We start from the raw sequence: 22,867 nt of genomic DNA, 5'->3' as shown, positions 1-22,867 counted from the left end.
TTGTACGTTTTCCAGAAGTATCTCTTTATTTTGCACATTAGCCAAAAATTTTTTTAACAAAAACAAAAGTTAAATTACGACTGAGATTACAGCCAGTAAAATTACAGTTCAGTACTTCGTGTAACCCCCACGAGCATTCATGAGAGCACGTACACGTTGAGGCATGCTGTTCACGAGATTTACCAAGGTTTGGACAGGAATCGCTTGCCATGCAGTGACAATGGCCTGCTGCAATTCATGCACAGAGGTCGGCTGCTGGTCCAAGTGGTCGATTTGACGCGTTAATTCTGCCCACAAGTTCTCTATCGGATTCATATCCGGGGACATGGCAGGCCACTCCATATGCTCTACAGCACGGTCAGCAAGAAAGTGTTGGATCATGTGAGCATGATGAGGCCATGCATTGTCATCTTGGAAGACAAAGTTTCCTCGAAAGGCTGCACGAGCAAATGGAAGCAATGTTTCTTCCAGAATGGCCCTATACTTGAACTGGTTCAGGTTTCCATTCAGAACAACCAGGTCAGTTTTGCCGCCTGCATGAAAAGCAGCCCAAACGGTCACCCCACCACCTCCAGCTTGGACTCTTGGCACTATACAATCTTTGTTGTAGGCTTCATGCACTTGTCTGCGCACTCAGACGTGGCCATCTTGACGATAGGCCAGAAATCTAGACTCGTCACTGAAGATCACGTGATTCCAGTGTCTTGGCTGCCATTTGACGGTGCTCTCTGGCCCACTGCAATCGGCGCTGGCGGTGTTGTCTGATCAGGCATGGCTTTCTCAGGGGATGCCTGGCACGATAGCCTGCTTGAACCAGTCGTTGGTTGAATAGCCTTCTGGATACAGGCACATTTGGCAGTTGCTGCCACTCAGCCCCAAGCCGATTAGCTGACTTGGTACGGCCATTGCGGACTAACCGGTGCAGCTGGCGATCATCCCTCCTTGTGGTTCTGCGGGAACGTCCTGGCCTCGGTATTGGAGTAGGGACACCCCTCTGAGCATTTCGTTTCAGGATCTTTGACACCTGACCTTGAGTGATGCCATACTGCCGAGCAATAGCATGCTGTTTCATGCCGTAATTTCGTAAAGCCACCACTCCATGACAAACAGCATTGTCGAGTTGACGGACCATCTCCAGAGGAAGCGGCAATAACCTTTGGAGACGCGCAGCAGTTGTTTTCCACTAATACAGAACGCAACAACCCTTGTATACCCGACTGTGAAGCCAATCATCAAATGCACCTGTCCGTACATTTTGCCATGCCACCTGTGATATAATCCTGTTGTTGACTTCTTGCTGCGACAGACAATCAGTGACATGGTTCTTTTAACAAATAAATCACCAAAGTGTAAAAGAAACTCACTAGATTGATATACTGAGTTAAGAAAGTAAACCCAAGTCAAGAAAAAAAAAATATTCCATATTAAATGCCAAGTCTGTATATATATATATATATGTGTGTGTGTGTGTGTGTGTGTGTGTGTGTGTGTGATCGAGGATCCGTCTGTTACCTTGCAGGGAGAGCATTGAAAGTCTCATGCAGACGCACACGTACGCACGCTCGCCGATCCGACCACTCGCTGGGGATGAAGAACCGTTTGGAAATGATGGGCAGGGTTGCCAATCACGAGGTAAGCTGGAATCCTGATGAGTGCAGTGGGCACAGACGACAATCTGATATATATAGAGATCTACACTCACCAGAATGGGCGTCACGACCTGATGGAAAAGTCAATGAATGCGAAGGTTAATAAGTGACATTCATTTGGGAATAAATGACAGTGATGACGAGTGACGAGTTGGAAATTGTTTACCTGTACACAGAGTTAACTGCACCGATAAAGCTCAGTGTGTGCTGCAGGTCCAAATCTGGTTATTGCGGGTTTGGTGCGAGAGATTCAAGGATAGGATACAATTGTGGTTTACGTCGGCAGAGCACAGGGCATATTGGCTCCAACAAAATGATGAAGAGGTTTTTTAAAATTATATCGTTGAACCATTTTATTCCTACATTGCATCAATGCATCCCTCGGATGGACGTTCAACCAGGTGTCCTGTCTCTTAGCATTACTTGGTGTACGTTAAATATCCCACGGTGTCTTTAACAAAGAGTTGGTGGGTTATCCTGAAGGGTTGGCGGGTTATCCTGAAGAGTTGGTGGGTTATTCTGAAGAGTTGGTGGGTTATCCTGAAGGGTTGGCAGGTTATCCTAAAGGGTTGGCGGGTTATCCTGAAGGGTTGGTGGGTTATTCTGAAGAGTTGGTGGGTTATCCTGAAGGGTTGGCGGGTTATCCTAAAGGGTTGGCGGGTTATCCTGAAGGGTTGGTGGGTTATTCTGAAGAGTTGGTGGGTTATCCTGAAGGGTTGGCGGGTTATCCTGAAGAGTTGGTGGGTTATCCTGAAGAGTTGGTGGGTTATTCTGAAGAGTTGGTGGGTTATCCTGATGGGTAGTCGAGTTATCTTGAAGAGTCGGCGAGTTATCCTTAAGAGTTGGCGAGGTATCCTGAAGAGTTGGTGGGTTATTCTGAAGGGTTGGCGGGTTATCCTGAAGAGTAGTCGAGTTATCTTGAAGAGTCGGCGAGTTATCCTTAAGAGTTGGCAAGGTATCCTGAAGAGTTGGTGGGTTATCCTGAAGGGTTGGTGGGTTATCCTGAAGGGTTGGCGGGTTATCCTGAAGGGTTGGTGGGTTATCCTGAAGAGTAGTCGAGTTATCTTGAAGAGTTGGCGATTTATCCCCGGAGTGCTCTGTATTAACTACATTTTGTGGGGTTGCTTTTCACGGGGTGGGGAAAGAAATGTTGGAGAACGGTGGTCCCCGAAAGTGGAGTTTCTAGAACATTTCACTTGATGTTTAAAGAAATGTCTTTGCAAAAATGTTCATGTTTATATTTTTCTGCTCGGTAAGGCTCGGACTTTTTAGGAATATCTTTGTACAATGTGCCGACAAAGGATGTCTTGTTGGACAATGCGGTATTTGCATTTAGAAACTGTTATTGCAAATGAGTAATGTACAGAAAAGCAGGACCTGTCCAGGATTGAGTAAATAAGCCATGCCGACAAGTCTCAAAACACACGTCACACACGTTTCACTCTGCCACGTTATTTTATAGTAAGGTATTGCTGTTAATTTTGGCTTTTTCAAGGAGAGAGTTGTAATCACATGTGAATTAACAGGTGCACAGGTCGACTTGAATTGCCCCCAACAACCCCTCCTAAACTCACCACCACCACCAGTGTCTTCCTGCGATCCCGCCCACGTGCTCTTTCCCCTCTCCCAATGCTCCAGAGTTTATTTGTCCAAGCACACCAGAGTGTTTTATAATTTGAGAAATGGCAAACTTTATATTTCCAGGAAAGACTCGTGACGCAACACAAGGCCAGCATGTTCATCGTGTGCTGTTGTCATACCAACAACACTGTGGGATGACACTAGACTCAAATTTAATACCAACAACAACACAACAGGCACCATTTTCCCTGCAAGAGCGGGGCTTAGCCAAATTAAGCGGGTTAGACTCAAACTTAATAAGCTTTAAAATATTTGGAACAAAAGAAAAATCTGGTGTGATCTGAATTGGTGGAGCGGCTTGCCCCCTTGGACATCACCCGATTATAACAGAATTGCCCCAATGAGGAGACCCCATGATCGAGAGGAATCAAACGGTCATGAACCACAAGAGAGACAGGATATGAAAAATACAAAGTTAAAATGTATTATATAAAGGAAAATGAAAACGACATATATAACACAACCATACCAGTATGAATGATCGTTTTAAGGCCATTTTTCCCCGCTAGAGCGGGGGTTAGCCTTGCGGGCCCCGTGACAATCATGGTTCCCTGTTTGAGGCAATGTTTTTATGGCCGGATGCCCTTCCTGGCGCCAACCCTTAGTCGCCTCTTACGATGCACAGGGATACGGTGTACCTATTCTAAACCGGGGTACACACCGGCAACCATACCAGTACACACACACACATTATATATGTATAGATATATGTATACATATATAAGTTCAAAACACCTGGTCACAAGTGTGCCGCACTGACCGGGTCCTCAGTCGAGGTCCTCAGCGTCATCCCGTTTCGGCCCTTCAACCTCGATACGGTCAGCTAAGGTGGGCCAGCAGGGGCACATACACATCCACATGCAGCAACTACACCTGGATGCGTACATACCCCCACCCCCAACCAGTGAAAACGCAGACGACAACAACAACACCTCCACATCCAGAATCCACAGCACCAAACAAACATGGTGGAACACTCAAACACCCACCTTTATACCCTTCACCACTCACCAACAAAACACACCAGATCATTCATACACACACATCCACACAGAACACCAACCAACCACCTACCTTTACAACATACACCACTCAACATACAAAAACACACACACTCATGCAAAAACACACACCCTCCCTCACCCACATACACAAAATAAGAAATAATAATAGTAACAAAAAATAATAATAATAATAAACCATCCACCTACCCTTACCAACATGCACCACTCATGCAAACATGCAAAACCACACCCACTCATGACTCACTCCTGCAACACACACACACACACACACACACACACCTCCATTTCTATTCCGTAACCTCAACCTACACCGTTCGACGTGCCTCCATAAACTTCATCCAAATCCAAAATGAGCCTTTCAAGGCAACCTAGGCCACCTTGTCACACATCCTCCTTCTTTCTGTCCCACACACTCCCAGCCGAGCAGGAAATGCAGAAAAGGAATTGCCAATATACCCTCTACACCCCACCTCAAATGACTGACACGAAACTCGCCAACCCTTCTCCCGGCACTCTGCCTCCAGCTCACTGTACTTTCCTCTCTTCCTCTCGTGCACCTCCACCATGTTCTCTTCCCAAGGTACAGACAATTCCCCTAAGATGACCTGTCTTGTTGCACCTGACCAAATTATAATATCAGGCCGCAACCTTGTCACACAGATCTCCTCTGGGAATACCAATTGTGGCTTTAGGTCTGCCACCACCTGCCAATCACAAGCATCTGACAGCCCTCTTGCTTTCCACCTCTTCCTCTTTCTACCTCTTACCACTTGGCCCTCCTTGACAAACCACACCTCTCCCCCATCAGTCTCCTTCTCCACTCTTCTCTCTCTCGACCTCAGCACCTCTTGTTGCCCCATCTGCACCACCACCACCAGCACCTGATCATGTCGCCACCTGTATTGTCCTGCTGCCAATGCTACTGAACGTGCACTCAGTGCATGCTGCACCGTTCCCACACCTCCACACAAATAACATCTCCCCTCCTGCAACAACCCCCACAATCTCAAGTTTACTGGTGACGAAAGCACATCATACGTTGCCCGCAACAGGAAATTCAACAATATTGGCTCCATCCTCCAAATCTCTTCCCACTTCAACATCCTCACCCGCACACCTTCCCACCTAGTCCAAGCACCTTGCTGTGCCTGACCGACTGCTTTCACATATCTCTCCTCCTCTTCCTTTCTTCTCACCTCCCTCTCAACCATCTTCCTCCTCTCTTTCACACATGCCTTTCCCCATTGCTCATGCTCCATCCACCCCAAGCCATGCTTCCCGTGCTGTACCATCCCCATGACCTCCGCCTGTTGCAACCGCTCCTCCATCTCATCCACCTCTGCTTTTGCATTCCACTTCTGACTTCCCTTCTTCTCTGGGAGAGCATTCTTCACCACTGCATCACTTGAATCCCACAACATCATGAACTCCCGCACCCTCACCACCTTAAACTCCTCGGTTAACGATGTCAAGGGAAACTGCAGTTTTCCACCCTGACCATAAAAGGCAATGTTTGTCAAACAGCATGGCACTCCCAACCACCTCCTCACAACCTCCATCCTCTCTGCATGCCCAATCGCAATATCATACATCATCAATGGCCACAATGGCCACAATGGTAAACCCTGGTGTTGGGCTAGCGGCTAGGGTGCCGGCTTAGGATCCTAGGATCCTGGGTTCGAATCCCAGTAGATCGCTGAATTAATGCCAGGGGGGTTGACTCAGCCTGTCATCCTTCCGAGGTCGGCTAATTGAGTACCAGTTCACTGGTAATTCCCTGGTTGTCGTTAAAGGCGGCAAAAAGGGTTGGCGTCAGGAAGGGCATCCGGCCGTAAAACATTGCTTCAAAAAGGGGACCAAAAAACAACAACAACAACAGCCCGAAAAAGGCCAACCCCCGCTTTGCGGGGAAAAATGGCCTCTAAAGGTGGTTATTTTATATATATATCAATGGCCACAATACTCGTGGCATCAATCCAAACTTTAAACACCATACCTTCAACTTACCTGGCAAACCACATCCATCAATCCACTTCAAACCTCTCAAAAGTTTGTTCCTCACCTCCTCCACTCTTCCCACATCATTCAACTCCACTGTATACCATCTCCCCAAACTCTTCACAGGGGCCTCCACCAATGATGGAACCACCTCCCCTCCCAGCTCAAACCTGTGCATGTTATCCACCACTCCTCGTCTCACGACCACACTCCTCGACTTTCTTGCTTTAAATCCCATTCTTGCCCATCTTCTTCTATATATATAAAATAAATTTTTTGTTTCTTTGTTTGCTTGTCTGCACGAGCTAATCTCGTGAACGGTGAAAGATAGGAGGAAACCTCGAAAACAAAAAATGTCGCGACGGGCCCCGGGAAGGTTATAGGCTAGGTGGCGAGGCCGGTCAAGGCCCACCTCGGCCGGGCTGGGCCCATTTCGCAATTAAAAAGGTGAGCTGAATTATAGTTGTGATGAAATCGTCATATGCAATCGTCATCCAAGTTACGACACGGATGTTGTTCGCCTCATGGCCGCTACGCGACCCTTTCGCGGTTCCTATATATATCAGCGCGGACAGGAGATGTACATCCATAATCGAAATGTAACTCTCTCTCGCTACTCTGGGCTTCCCTAGAAAGGTAACGACTCTGCTATAAATATCACAAGCTCGCTTATAGTTATACTACCTGTACGCACCTGTATGCAACCGTTGCTACTCATGTGATGCTGATTTAATGCCTGTTGCTTGAATGTATTCTTTTAGGAATGCCTTTGGATCTAAATGATATTAAAGCCTACCTAGAGGTCCAGTCGTGTCAGAGTTCGATTTTCACGACATTTAATATCATTTAGATCTTTGAGATCGCCGGATGATGATCGTGGTACCGCCTCGCGGAGCCGACCCTCAAGCGGAGGGATCTGCGTCGGAGTTGCTCCTTGGCTCAACGCGCGGCAGAATAACTTTGCGGCTCACGAGACCGAGCCCACCGCTCCGTGTTACAGACCAACTTTCTCCTGACATCGCTCGGAATCAACCCACGCTCCCGCACTGCTCGCTGCGGCGCTACGGAGAAGAACGCCCGGCGGAGGACCCGTCGAGCTAGCTCCAGCGACGGAGCTCCGACTCCTCTCGCCACCGGTCTGCCTCACGAGGGCCGGATACGATGGGGACCTCGCAAGCCTTCTGCGGGACCGCGTCGTCAAAACGCAGGCTGCTCTCCTGTAGCGTAGGCCCGAAAGCCGGAGCAGGCATGACTCCGGCACAGCACCTGCTGAAGGAGGCCACTGGGAAATGACCTGGGCCGCAACCCCCTGTCGGAACAACGGACCCGCTTGGAGCCGAAGGTATGAACCTCGCCTCGGTTACTCGAATCGCTAACGGCTCCGTCCGAGAGAACCATCCCGCTTCCGGAGCTCCCCCGCAGCCGCCGCTGCCTGGCCTACCCGGTATGCAAAACGTTACTCGTGTGGACATCGGCCGCATCCTCGCTCCGAATGCCGGCCCGACAGGCGACGTGTCACCTGTGCTCCACTAAGGCCCTTTTGCGAAAGGTCTGCAGAAAGGCCGCTCGGGGCCCGCATTCCGCTGATCGTGATTCCGTGACGAGCGGAGATCAGCGGAACATAGAGCTCACGACCGGCTCCACTCCGACAACTCGCGACTCTGTGGCCCCTCTCCTCCGCGTGAATCACGCACTGCTCGTCGGAATCACGCCGCGTCTCTCTCACGACCGGCTCCACTCCGACCACTCGCTACTCTGTGGCCCATCTCCGCCGTGCGGATCGCGCACTACTCGTCGGACTCACGCCGGCACGACCGGCTCACTCCGACCACTCGTTACTCGGTGGAACCACCACCTCCTCCACGCGAATCGGGGCCTCCATTCTGATTCTGAGCACCTCCTCGCCGCACGTTGCTCCCGCACTCGGCGTGGCCCACGACGATCGGCGTGGCCCTCAATTCCGTTCGTTGCTCGGAATCACCTCCTACTCGCCACACGTGGCACCCATCGCGGCCCTCTCTGCGTTGCCGGCGATTCCTCGCTGCTCGTCGGATCCCCTCTTACACGCGAATCACGCGCCGCACCGTCGCTGGATGGAATCCCTACTATGCACGACGCGCCCGTTGCGCGCGCCGCATCTTCGCTGGATTCCTCTCGCCGGCCCCACTGAGTAGGGGATCGCCCGGAAACGCCTCAATGGAGGCTCGCTTGGGCCCTGGCGAGGACTCGTCGCAGCACGGACGAGTTTCTATGGACGTCGAGCGGGACCTTCATAGCCTTTCACGACACACGGGCATATGCTTCTAATGGTTGATCGTATACCTGGCTACCATGTGTATTCTATAAGTGATCGTCCTTTGTTTTCCTTGATTTGGTGTTCCCGATCTTCAAACGGCGTATTCGTTAACCACCTGCGACCATTGTAAAAATGCTGTGCATGGAATGTATGTGGACCGTATGCTTTCATTCTTCTTTTTCACACCCCGCGTTTCACCCAATTAATTTAATTTGATAAGCTGTTGGATTGCGTTTATGTGGTGTAGAGCAGGCCTGACGGACCGAAAGGCCCCTCTTCATCCTTCATGCTCAATGCACCTCCAAATGAGATGCTACGTCAGGGCGTTGTATGTGTTCGCTCCTTAGACCCGACAGCCAGGCAGGCGGGGCGCTGCTTCGGGTCGTGCGGTCTGTCGCTGCCGGGCGTGCTCGCCAACTCGACTCGGCCTGCTCGCCCCTCGGCTCGGCGGGCTCGCCCGCTCTGGATCAACGGGCCGAGACGCGGCTTTCGGTTTCCCTCGTACGCGGTGCGCCCTAGATGTTGCTTTCGCCGTAGGCCGGGTTCGTGTGCCGTGTGCCGATCTCGGGCTCGCTCGGGTGTTGCTGCGCCCTAGATGTTGCTTTCGCCGTCGGCCGGGTTCGTGTGCCGTGTGCCGATCTCGGGCTCGCTCGGGTGTTGCTGCGCGCGACTCCGTCTGGGGAGGCCGCTCGGCTGGAGCTCGCCAACCCGCCCGACCTACTTGTTGACGTCATCGACTGTATCACGCGTTCGCTTTACAGCATCTTTGACGCGTTCGCTTCGCGGCGTCATTAGCGTGACGTCATCGACTGTATCACGCGTTCGCTTTACAGCATCTTTGACGCGTTCGCTTCGCGGCGTCATTAGCGTAATGGCGTGCTTCCCGTGATCTCATCGGGGGTTCGTTTGCCTTACCGTGTACCTTGGTGACTGCGTACCCATTGTCCTTTACGTAACGACGTGAACAACGTAACGCGGCGCTCCCTCAGGGTCGCGCGCCAGCACCATTTAGGGTGTACACGGTGACCTCGTGACATTGAGCGTCGCGCCCGACTCCCTTGACCGCATGCTCGTCCTTGACTCTGGGCTCGTTGTTATCGAACAGAGCTCTTGCCTCGTACATTTCGAGACTGCGAGACGCCTCGTCTGATTCCAATCTCCCCTCTGCCCCAGTCTGACTGTGACTCATCCTGACCCAGACTGTGAAGGCCGTCTGTCTTCGGTATGCAGCGCGCTGCAGCCACCTCCTTAACAGTTGTTTTGTCTCGTGTTTTGTCTACCTCGATGTTCTTGCGGTTTGTGGATAGTATGTCCAAGGGATATGACCATGTTGCTAATCTGCCGCGCTTCCTTGAGGTCGCGCTGGTGGATAGTCTTCTGGGTACACCGTGACCCATGGCCCCTGCGACCCTTCCTCGACATGACCCCCCCCCCTGAGATCGGGCCACCTCGGGAAGTTCTTGTTGCTCGCTCCGGGAGCCGTCCGGTATTCTTGTTGACTTCGGTATGTTGACCATAGATGGTCGATCCGAGCCATTCCATGTGTTACCATGGATGCCTTTGTGTCTTTGAGCGTGACTTTGAGTCCATGGATGGTCGATCCGAGCCATTCCATGTGATGAACGGATGGACGATCCGAGCCATTCCATGTGTTGAATGGATGGATTGGTCGGACATCCGTGGATGGACAGCCCATCCGGGGAGACCTTGCGTCCGTGGATGGTCGATCCGAGCCATTCCGCGGTCCGGCTGGATCCGTGCCATGCAACGATGGCGTTAACTGGATGGATCCGGGATGGCCAATCCATCCGGGACATCTAGCATGACAATCATGACAATCATGACAATCAATCTTAACGATCCGGGACGACGCTGGGACAAATATGGTTTGTCCAGCCGGGGCTCTCTCGGTCTGCCGATCTTCTCCGATCCTCCGCGCGCTGTGCTGCTGGACAAGCTTGCCATATGCATCCCGGAGGACCTGCGCGTTTCGCTGGAGAGGCGCGTCGTAAATGCCGGTCGTCCAGGCAGCCTTCAGAGGCCGCTCGTGTCTCGTGCGATCGCTGCCAACGGTAGATTCGCGTGCCGTTACATGAGCTTGTACAGCGTATGTACCCTTGGGAGCCAAGGCAGGTACAGACCTACTATAATGGTCTTCCTGTAGTGGCCTCCTGTTATGTAATCTTACTTACTGTTGAGGTTTACTGATTTACTGTTGAGGTTTACTGATTTACACATCTTCCGCTTCGACACCTCTTCCTGAAATGTGTTGCCCTGCGACGAATAGACATGACTTACTGAATTACACATCTTCCACACCGACACATCAGCCTGAAATGCGTTGCTTTGCGTCGTATGGACAGCCGCTCTTCGTCATGGCACACCTTATGAGCTGCGAATCGCAAAGGGTACACTTATCTACTCAGACTACCCCACTGGAAGACTACTGCTACCCACGGGCTCAACGTCTTCTCCCTGGGATGACCACTGCTTGCTCGGTCCGATATCTTCTTGACTGGGACTTCCTCCTCGACACATCTATAGCTGGGGATTGATTGCTAACCAGGCTAACAGGCTGAAACGCAGTAGCCCTGCCATCGGGATTGATGGCCCCTTGGACGTCCGACCGGCCGTGACATCTTTCAAATGTATTTCGTTCTTTGCATTCCTACGTGTTCCTCTGTATGAGTCTGCTGTTCTTCACCGCCGAGTTAAGATCTAAGCGCGGGGAGAATGTGATGAAATCGTCATATGCAATCGTCATCCAAGTTACGACACGGATGTTGTTCGCCTCATGGCCGCTACGCGACCCTTTCGCGGTTCCTATATATATCAGCGCGGACAGGAGATGTACATCCATAATCGAAATGTAACTCTCTCTCGCTACTCTGGGCTTCCCTAGAAAGGTAACGACTCTGCTATAAATATCACAAGCTCGCTTATAGTTATACTACCTGTACGCACCTGTATGCAACCGTTGCTACTCATGTGATGCTGATTTAATGCCTGTTGCTTGAATGTATTCTTTTAGGAATGCCTTTGGATCTAAATGATATTAAAGCCTACCTAGAGGTCCAGTCGTGTCAGAGTTCGATTTTCACGACAATAGTAGTCAATCTTCTACGGCCACGAGTAAAAGCTGAATTATAGTCATAAATTCATTCAAAAAGCCCGGACAACGCCGGGTGCTTTCGGCTAGTATATATATATATAATTTTACAAACAGGAATTGAATTCCTGCGTGAGGTTAAGTGTGAAAAACTCTGACAACACAGGACTCAAACCAAGGGCCTCCATCACTTTCGCGGCGACAGCCCACTGCGCTCAGGAATTATATATTTATTCATATACATATATATATTGTTGCGGATCTCGGTTTGCGGCGCTCCCCTTACCGAGGGGGGTTTAATCTCCTCGTCTATTAAGCTGGCCGTCCGAGTCCTAGAAGATATCGCGCTCCTTTGCGGGGTTGAGATTGACCAGGGTGACTGGTCAATGGGTTTCCAGATACCTTCGCCAACCTCTCCGCAAAGCAGGACGATACTTCTGCCCGAGCCACGGACAAGATGGAAGATTGCCGAGCGGTTTAGCAATCCAAAGCTCGAGCCGTTAGCAGAAAGACTAACCCGATTCTGAGCGGTTCCTATATCGTGCCACCGATATTCAATTGGGGACAGGATGCAAGCGACCAGATGAGAGGAACCAAAGTAAAGCAAGAACAAATATAATTTATTAATTATGTACAAGAAACACGAAGAGGAAATGAAAGAAGGGAATATATAAGAAGAAGAAGAAGCAGTGACACAGGGCAGCCTTAAACAGTCTTATATTATCACACGCCTATGACAATACAAACACACTTACATGAATGGGGCGGTGGTGGTGGTGGGAAGAGAAGGGTCCAAGCAGATGGTTCCAGGCTCTGGGTCCGCCGCGAAGAATGGCAGGCAGCTTCGCATGTCGTTGGCGCACGACCGGACCTTACATATGTGAGGGGCGGGGATGCTGCGTGCGTATAGCGTGCCGAACGCTCTCAAAACCAAACGGCAGTTCGTATCAAACGATCGTTCCAAGCGATCCTCTGCGCAGTGTTCTTATCATCCGCCGTCTCTGCGCTGTTCTCTCAATCGCAACGGTCCCCTGCGCAGTTCTTCATCAATGGCCTCCCCTCGCGCATCTCTCTCATCTCTTTTGGTTTGACTCCTTCTCTCTCCATGGCGCATCTCTCTTAGGTTTGACTCCTTCTCTCTCCCTGGCGCATCTCTCTTAGGTTTGACTCCTTCTCTCTCCCTGGCGCATCTCCCTCAGGGTTTGGCGCTTGCGCTTTTATAACCTGCTTAGAAATCAAGCCGCGCTTCATCGAGCCACGCCTATTAACGAGCTCACCTCAGCCCAGGTTGGCTGGTGGGGGCTTACCGGCCACGTCCTGGTGGTGAGTTGACGTGGTCACACCTCGTTCTTGCCGCCCCACCCCTTCTTCTCCAAGCCTGACCTTGTGTTCAATGGCGGCTGAGCCAGGCAGCGAACGCTACTGACAAGCCCAGGAACACAATTTGGAGGAAGGCTACGCCACAATATGAATTGACAAGGGGGCCTACTCTTATTTAATTAATACAACGCAGATTCAACTATTGGGAACAGATCCTTACCTGAAACACATACTAATGAAATAACTAAAGGAGAAGTATATAGTGTGCTAGGTGTTGCTCGTGGCCTAACTAGGGTGTGACCTTTGACCTTTTACACCAAAAATGGGAATGTTTACAGGGGATTATTTATAAGGGAATATTACAGATATTTACAAAGTGGAGGGTTCTAAAAACCACAACACAGCACCCTCATTACCTCCAGGGCCGTCCCGGCCCGACAGAACTTTAACTTAGTGTGACACTCAAGTGTGGTAACCCTCTACTCTTAACTTCACCCTGAGTGCGACATTTTTAAAACAACTAAGTATGTCTCACCTGCTGCATTGCATTCTACCTAACAGATTCATGCCCACAGGATAACCGAATCACGGAATTAATTCTCAAGCTAAACATTGACGGTGGGGAGCATTATTTACAAAGACACTATTTGGTATTTACAAACGCGAACCCAGGACCTGTCTTTTGGGAAACAAAACGAAGATCTTTTGAGAAGAGGAAAGGCATACACTGCACTGCACCGATACCACCAGCACCAATAAGCACCAATATGCGAAAAGCACCAAAGCACCAATATGCACAAAAAGCACCAAAAGCACCATTCGGTGCACAGTCATACATTTCAAAAATAATAATCAGCAGATGACTTCCGACGTCTTCTCTGCTGGGCCGATGTTTCTGGATGACTTCTTTGCTTCCGGCCTATTTAATCATAAACAAAAAGGGCACAAAACGCGTCCACTTTTTAATTATGGCCAGCAGGGGCCAACTAAGGGTGGTCCACCTGCATGGCTTAGGTGCCACCTTTACCGTGGTCCGCAAGCAAGATCTCCTGGCCACAATGGCCGGTCCCCCAGCAGAGGTGCCAGGCCCCAAAATGTGGGGTCCATGAATGTGGTGCTCGGCCACAGGCCTGTGGTCCATATGGTGGTGCTCGGCCACAACAACGTGCAGTCCATAAGTGTGGTACCGGTCCAGGCAGGCAGCAGCGAGGGTGCGGGCACACAACTGCGGGCACCTGCGCACTCCCCCCGGGCCCAAAAGAAACAAATCCATGAGTGGGGGAAGGGGGACAAGCAAGCAGCGGGGCAGGATCGCAAGGGTACACATCAACACAAGGTAATGCAGAGGTGAGGTGTGCAGGAGAGCGAGCCGAGAAAGCTTGTCCCTACCGTACGTCCCTCCCCCCCCCCCCCTTCACCTAATGTACCCTTGCCCTTACCCCGCATTTTCACAATTTACAAATCCGTCGCAGCGTCTTGTCTTCCCCCTATCTCCCCTCTATACCAAATTCGTCATCAATCCCAATTTCTCATCACTCCCTCCTAAGGAGGAAGATATGGAATAACAAGCACAATGTCACCCCCACGTCATGATGCGTCTTACATACCAGACATTTGCAAAAAAACTGTGGTGTGGAGTCCTGTCAACTTGGTGAGTGGATGTGGATGGTGTGAAGAGACTTTCAATCATAACTATCTTCTAAATGACTTTAACACTTTTTACACTACCCAGGGTCTTTCCCTGCCAAACCATTGGCCATCTTACACTATGTGGTTCTAAGAACCGAACTCCCATTGACCAAACTGTGGTGCTCACCAATTTGGGGTCTCACTCCCCCGATTCTGCTCCCTGTGCCCTCGCACAATTTCAGGGCTGGGTCGTGTGGCGCTCCCAGCAGGACAGCTCACCTGTAAACCTCCGCCACCGTAGTTGTCTCCCGAGCTTACCTGCTCCTTACCCTAACCTACCTGGGGAAGGCCCTCTGGCGCTCTCACCCCCTACCGCCCTCTCTGGCGTCGGGCTACCCGGGTCCTCCTCTGGATCCTCGGGCCCCATTGAACTCTAACTCTGAACTGGCTCCCAGAGCCTACCTGCCGCCTCACCTGGCCGACAGACTAACAGTGGCGGAGTGCCCATTCAATCACACTCACTAACAGACCACACGCCCAGCCAATTTACTCCACTAATGCACCCAGCACAACACTCCTGTGCAACTACTCACACCACAGATGCCAATATCCAACCACAATTTACGTACTCCCTCTACCTACTTTTAAACTACCCTGCCCGGGTACTCGTGAAGGGGTCCATCCTTCCCCCATCCACTGCTTTCGCACCAACCACTCCACTCCACTCCACATATTCCACACTACTCACTCCACACCATCCATTCCATGCTCCATTCACTCCATACCATCTATTCCATACAACCATTACTCATTCACCTGTACTTTCACTTGCACACCTTGTGCCCACACGCCTGGTGGCACTTGCACACCTGGTGGCACCTGCACACCTGGTGGCACTTGCACCCTCCTTCGCTCCAGGACCATTCACTCAATACAATACACTCAACTCAATGCACAGTCACACCTTTCACAATACTCTGCTCAATCACTTCCTACACACACACTGCATCATCTGGTCTACCTGGTTTTCCCTCTAACTTAGTGCTTCCCGTCTTCCCTTATACTATTGCACATCCCTCGTCGTTATCATCCATCTAAGCTATTCTGCGTCCCCTCCACAGGTATAATGTCACTACTTAAATCTGCAGTTACCTATGGTCATTTCGAAACCCGAACATTATCCAAGCCCTCCCTAGCTCGATTTTCACTGCCATACCCCATAAAACTAAAGCTCCTCTGCCCCCAATGAGGTGATACGATGTGAGGGATGGTAAATTTACCACCCCCTACACCATATACCACTTGCCATCAATTTCCCTATTACACTATCACCATCGCCATCACAGTCCATTAAACTTGAGCCTCGGTGTGTTGTTACATCATTAAAGCTCGGCTTCGCAAAGCCGAGCAATGAGTACAGGTGGTTTCGTCTCCTACAGATTGGGTCCGTACGGCATTCGGATTCAGGGGAGGAAGTTTCGTCGGGCCAAGGCACCAGGCACCATCCCGGCGCAAGGCCTTGCGCTCCCAAGCGCGATGGCCCTGCCTTGCCCGGGTGGAACGCCGCCACCACAATGGGGCGCCGTTCCGACCCCTCCTCCTTCCTCTCGAACCGGGCCGCCCGCTTTGCCTGGCAAAACGTGGACTCGACCGTGCAGGGCGGGGCCCGGCCCGAATCGTGCACGACGCTCCGAACAGGAGCGACGCGACACCGATCCCCGCCGGCTCCCGCAGCACACACCGCCCGGCACGGACCGGGAGCTCGCGTCGGCTGAACGTCGGTCTGAACGCTGTCCCGGTTAACGTCGATGTTCCCTTGCATGCTCACACCACGCGTTCCTTTTTACATTCACCAAACCCGGCACTCCAACGCCTCTCGTACATTCCATGCATTCTACGCAAGCACATTCTTGCGCAACCATTCCACCATTCGCACACTCTGTTATCACACACTCTGTTCCACACCTTTCTTCCCCCGTTACGTCCTCCGTAACACTCACCACGGGTGTGCACTCCTGCACATACCCACTCACGCGCTCCGATGTGCCCTCCCGCACACGCGCCACAACCAACTCAGACTCCTGGTCACTCTCATCACACATACACTCCGAAGTGCATTCTCCCTCGCACCCGGTATCACACTCTCGCTCCGACGCCACTCGCACACGCACGCCATTTTCTCTCACACCACTCACAAGGGACCCTCCACAAACGCCCGAGTGCTTTCGCGATCCCAAGCGCGCGAAAAACCCTCTCGCGCCAAACATTCTCCTGCAAAATCTCCCCGCACAATATACAGCCCGACTCACCTGGGCGCTTCTTCCTCCTCGCTCCAACACCACCTGCAAACTTTCATTGGGGTTAATAAGTACAGCATCACGATGCGAATTCAGACTTTGTACAATTTCCCTCTCTTCCTTCTGCGAGTGCTTTTCCAAGTCTGGCGTCTCTTCAATTCCAATTTCCACTACTATTTGTTCGGTTTTAATTTCTTTTTCCTTTCCCTCGACGACCGCTGGCTCTATTAAAATTTTCTCTACTTCGGTGGTCGCCGGCTTCCCCATACCCCGGGTCGCGATCTCTACCCCGGTCCATGTGACTTTGCCTTGCTCAACGTCGCTTCTCCCGTGCTCCTCACACCGCGCCACCTCGTTGCGTACAAATGCGCTTTTGCCGCTTGACCTGCGGTCAAAGTCCTTCCCCAATGCTTTTATCTGGCCACCTATTCGGGTTCTAAACCCTTTAATTTGGCTTCCCATCTCCCTACAAAGTTCACAACTTTGCCATGTCTTCACCCGTCTTGACCAAAAAGGGCCTCATTTCAGCCATAAATGCTTGCATGTCTTTTAACGTTGGTACAGTGGGCGCGGCTGCCGCGACCATGTGCGAGGCGCCGCCATCTTGTGCGCCTGCAACCCCCTCTACCGCACCTTCTTCAACCTCCTCTTCCATTACTCCCACTGCCTCCCTGGGGTCCTGGGTTGCCTCTAACCCCTCTTCTATCTCCCACACCGGCATCCGATCGCCTTGACTATCCATGGCACGATATAAATTTGGTTTTTAATAATAAATTTCGGCCGCTCGTAATTTCGACCAAATTTTTCAGATGGATTAAAAATTTGGTTCGGGATTCATAGTGTAGGCTGCTATGTCTTAAAAATGGCTGTCGTGTTTTTTTTTTGTTAAAAGCAAAATTCCACTTGATTCCTTGTCTTTGGGGTGTCACATGTTCGAAAAAATAGGTTGTTAATTTTTTAAAACGGATTAAGGGTGTCAAATCCAAGATGGCCGCCAAAATATATAAATTCCATTAAAACTGGTATTCTGAACACAGTATGAGGTCCAAATTAATGATAATACCCATAATTTCAATACCAAGGAGTTCAAAAACAATTAATTTCAATATGGCAGTCAAATTCAAAATGGTGGAAAAATCCAAGATGGCCGCCACTTCTTAAATAACCACAGTACAAAAACTTAATGTTCTTGATAACACAAATTGTGAATGAAGGAAAAGGTCCATTTGGTGGTATTACCCACACAAGCAATGCTTAGCCGTTGGGGAAATATGTTACTGATTCGTTGAAAACGGTGGATGGCAGCCATCTTGAATTTTAAAATGGCTGCCATTAGAAACACAGGCCGATCTTATTATTTGAGTGAGTGAAAACGTCTACATCCTCTACCAGTATTACAATATTGATTATAATCTTGACATTAATGTACAAAGCACTGTTTCTATTTTAGGTTACTATGCTGTCAACCATGTCCATCCCCAGATTTTGAAGTTCAGGACAGATTAGCAAGCAAAAAAGTTGTTAGCTGTACCATGGTAGGAGTCCTTACCCACTCAAGATATACCGTATCTGAACAAGCGTTTTGATAGTAGCCAGGTTAGTGAGTAGTATTGGAAAATGAACCAGAAACTTAAGCAACAAAACAAGAGAAACTGAATAGCAGAAAACAATTTGCATTGACTGTAAAGGCGGGCAATGGTCCTTCAATTATCCTTTTTATACATCCACGGTATGTACTGATTCCTGTCATATTGTATTATATCTGTAGTGCATTAAACACTAGTTGTCCTATGTACACATTTGCTGTTATACTTGTAGGTGAGAACACCCTAAACCCTGTTCCTCCCCTTCTCCGAAGTTTGAACAAGCATCTCGTATCAAAGTTGATAAGAAGCCACGGGTAGAAGCCCTGACGACAAGCACAAAACACAACGTAGTGGATTTATTGCCAGGTTAGTGGTGGATTGTTAAGTGTAGTTACAGTTATATGCAGCAACATTGGATACTTATTATGACGAGTTTGATTCTACATTGATAGTGTTACTGAAACAAATATCAAAAGCTGTTAATACATCAAATAGTGATATCTTTTTAAAATGGTGTCACTACAACTATCATGATGTATACCTCACTCTCCTTAATTTGAACCTATAGGTGAGGTTGATACCCGTGATGGAAGCTCTTCCCCCCGACAAGAGGCCAAAATCCGTGGATTTCAAGCTGTGTTTTATTTGCTAGACTGGTGTTCGGCAAGCTGACTACAAAAGCTATGTAGCAAAACCTGCATTAGATTCCATTCAGAATATCATTGACTCTGCTCAACTGCGATATGGATATGGAGACACAGACTATGCTGAACTGAATGCCCGTGTTCAGGACTTTTCTGCAGAACAACTGATAAATTAGGGTGTTTCCTATCACAAGAGATGCTATGCAAATGTTACGCACAAAGGTAACATTGATAAGGCAAAGACACGATTCAAAAAGGCAGCATTAGTGGGAGATGTTGCTGTCATACGACAGAAGAAGATAGGACGTCCTTCTTGTTCTGCAGCGGATTCTCCTTCGACGTCCGTGAGAGGTAGAAGAGAAAAATATACTGACAACATCAAATGTGTTGTGTGTGCTGAAGACACAAGAGTCAAGCTCCATGATGTTGCAACCAAGAATATGGGATCCCAGTTTATGGAAATTGGCCGAAACACAAATGATGTAAATCTGAAGGCAAGGCTAAGTAATGTTATTGCAGCAACTGATCCCCTAGCAGCAGTTGCTTATGATATCAGATATCATCTACCTTGCTTTGTAAAAGCAAAGAGGGACATTGCAAGAGCGAAGGAACCCAGATCAGCAAAAAAATTTGGCCAAGCCATATCTGACCTTGAGATACTTGAAGTAATAGCAAATGAACTGAAAACTAGAGAAACTGCTTTGAACATGAATGATATTCAAACAACTTACATCAACATATTAGAAGGAAACGAAGTGCCCTTAACTTCCAAACAAATGTACAAACCGTTCCTAAAGCAGCTGATTCTGGATAACATCCCTGATGTGCACTTCAACAGACCACCAGACAAGACTAAACCTGAACAAGTTCTTCCAACTAAAGTAAAAGAAGCAGCTCTGTCAACTGCCCTAGAGACAGAAGATCTCACAGGAGAATTGAAGATCCTGTTGAAAGCAGCCACAATAGTAAGACGAGATATTGCCAATTCACCCAACTGGAAGTTCCGGGGGACATTTCAAGACTATGAACCACCTCCACTGTTGTACACATTTTGCAAACATGCCATCCAGGGACCAAGACCAATTCAAACTGAAAGGAGGAGAACATCTGTAGATCAAAGTGCCTCCGTTTTAGCACAGCACTTTGTTCAAGCTTACAAATCTGACAGACAGGTGTCGTTTACACCAAAATACTTAGGGAGTGACTTCAGAAACCTCTGCGAAACTCCTCTTTCAGTGGGCTTGGCCTTAGACGTGCACAAGAATACAAGATCGAAGACCCTTGTATCAAAGTTGGAACAGCTTGACATTGGCATCAGTTATTCCAAAGTTATGGAAATTGAGACTGGCATCGCCAATACTGTCAGAAAGCAAATGGATTCAGTAGGTGGACTTTGCCTACCACCTTGGCTAGTTAAGGATACATTTGTTTGGTATGCCTTAGATAACATTGACTTTCTGGAAGCCACGCCTTGCGGTATGAACACGCTCCATGGAACAGCAATAGCTGTTTACCAGTCCACAGACCACAACAAGCCAGCAATGTTGCCCAAAGTCGAAATTGACCGTACATCAAGTTCTCAAACATTGGTTGATGCCGTAGAATGTGAGTATCACACATGCAAGAAGCCGGAGATTATAAAGAAGAAGTTTCCATGCAAGCTAAGCAGCTCTCATCCCATCACAGATATGAGCAAGAAGACCGATATGGCATGGATAATTGGCTGTTTAGATCTCGAGGAACATAGTGATGAAACGCAATCACAAACCACTTCGTCAGAAACACAACTCAGGGAAAGAGATGACGAACCTCAAGCACAAAACGAGACTCCAGAAACACATCTCGATACAGTTGAAGATCAAACACAAGCAACACAAGCAAAATCAAAGTCTCAAGGAACATGGGGTGCTTTTAACTCCCTGCTGTCTTCTTCAGCGAGCCGAACCAATGTCTCTTTAGTTCCACCACTGATACGATCACCACCTACAGACTACGGAACCCTTTATACTGGTCTGATGAGAGCACATAATATGACAACTCAGGTTCTTGGAAAAGACAAAATAACAGTGATGACACTTGATCTCCAACTCTATGATATGGCAATGAAACTATGGGTAGAAAGAGATGAAATGAAGAAGCAGTTCCTGTTTCGGCCTGGTGAGTTGCACGTAGTCTTCTGGGCATTGGCGGCATTAGGCAAATACATGGAAGGAAGCGGCATTGACCAGGCTTGGGTCGAAGCTGGACTATATTCTCCAACAACCGTAACGCAAATCCTAAATGGAAAACATCTCTACAGGTCCCTAGAAGCACATACTGTAACATTGCTTGCTCTATACCATCTCTACTTTGACAGGTTCCTAACAAAAGCACCAGAAGAGAAAGTGTTCCTAAGTGAAGCGTCCATTGATTTGGAAAAAGCATATCAGAAAGATATCAGCATGAACACAGGCAACCGTCAAAACCTCAGAGATGCCGTCAGAGAAACCATGACCATGTTCGAATCTAGAGATATCCTCACAAAGTTGGGACAGTTTGAAAGCAATCCAGCACCAATTCAACACTACATCCGTAACTACTTGAGGCAGTTTGAAACTATCCTTCAGTATATTAGAGCTACCAGACAACGGGACCTGCTGCTGCATATGGAAAGCACTGAAGCTCTTATCAAGTACTTCTTTGCTCACGACTACCTGAACAATGCACATTTGCTCCCTTTGTACCTGTCAACAATGCAGCAAACAGAACAAGTTTTTCCAGATGTCTGGGCAGAACTCCTGAAAGGAAATTTCTGTGTGACGAAGGGGATTGCTGCATTCACTTCAATAGGTCCAGATCACGGAATTGAGCAGGAGAACCGCAAACTCAAGGTCATTGGAGGCATTACTGGAATAACCCAAATTGAGAGAGCTCTAGACCGTTTCTTCCTGATTGCACCTGACTTGTCTAATCTAGTAGAGGAGTTTCAAAGAGAATATGGCATGGAAGGTGCTGATACCAGAGACCAACACCACGAGATCACAGGGGGAAAGTCCACCTGAGTAATGAGAAATTCCGCTAGATTGACAGAGGTATTTGTTGTTCATGGAGACCCATTCGTAACCGATGAGAGTGACCTGTGTAACCTTCTTACCAAGAAAGTAATTGATGAAAAGGTAACAAAGGACATAGTAGACCGCGATGCCATCGGACAACAGTTGTTCCAGACATTTGTCAAAGAACGCCTTACAGAAGGAAAACTTTCAGTGTGGGATCCAATGAAGAGAAAGAACATAGGCACTTTCAAAAGTGCCAACACAGTGAAGAAAGTGAAAGCAGGTGACAAACTCATTAAAGTCAAAGAAGAACGAGGACTCCTACAGAGGTTTATAGTGGCATCAAGAAGCCGTCCAGACCTTGATCTAAAGGACTGTATTGGGAAGTATGAATTTGGAATTGTTCCACGTGCCCTTTTCGCTTCGGATGGGTCACTTCTCCTAGCATATGACAAGGCTAAGGTCCTTCATCATCTTGAAGCGCTAGTTACCAAGGAGCAACCTAGCCCAACATAAGCCACAAGCGATCCAGCTAATGCCATACCGAGTGTTTCTGGCGACCAAGTATCGAGTGAAAACTCCCAAACTGAAGTACCACCCCAAGCCGAGGCGCCTGAAGTACAAGAAGCGCAGCCTGA

General features: G+C 49.0%; 2 protein-coding genes across 2 annotated transcripts in view; one reads left to right on the top strand and one right to left on the bottom strand.

Moving 5' to 3' along the window:
- Positions 1-1,680, bottom strand: part of CTSA (cathepsin A) — a 222,950-nt gene extending 221,270 nt beyond the window's left edge. The window contains exon 1 of the mRNA XM_078771691.1: positions 1,513-1,680. Coding sequence (XP_078627817.1) covers positions 1,513-1,540 — 28 coding nt within the window. The 5' untranslated portion in view covers positions 1,541-1,680. The remainder of the gene's footprint in view (positions 1-1,512) is intronic.
- LOC137414082 (T-box transcription factor TBX20-like) overlaps positions 1-22,867 on the top strand; it is an 82,416-nt gene that overhangs the window by 34,356 nt on the left and 25,193 nt on the right. The window contains exon 7 of the mRNA XM_078771692.1: positions 1,520-1,632. Within this exon, the coding sequence (XP_078627818.1) occupies positions 1,520-1,632 (113 nt within the window). The remainder of the gene's footprint in view (positions 1-1,519; positions 1,633-22,867) is intronic.

Source organism: Myxine glutinosa, chromosome 2, assembly GCF_964187855.1.
Source record: "Myxine glutinosa chromosome 2, kmMyxGlut1.1, whole genome shotgun sequence".
In the NCBI taxonomy this organism is placed as follows: Eukaryota; Metazoa; Chordata; class Myxini; order Myxiniformes; family Myxinidae; genus Myxine; species Myxine glutinosa.
This window is presented reverse-complemented; position numbering and strand designations above follow the sequence as displayed.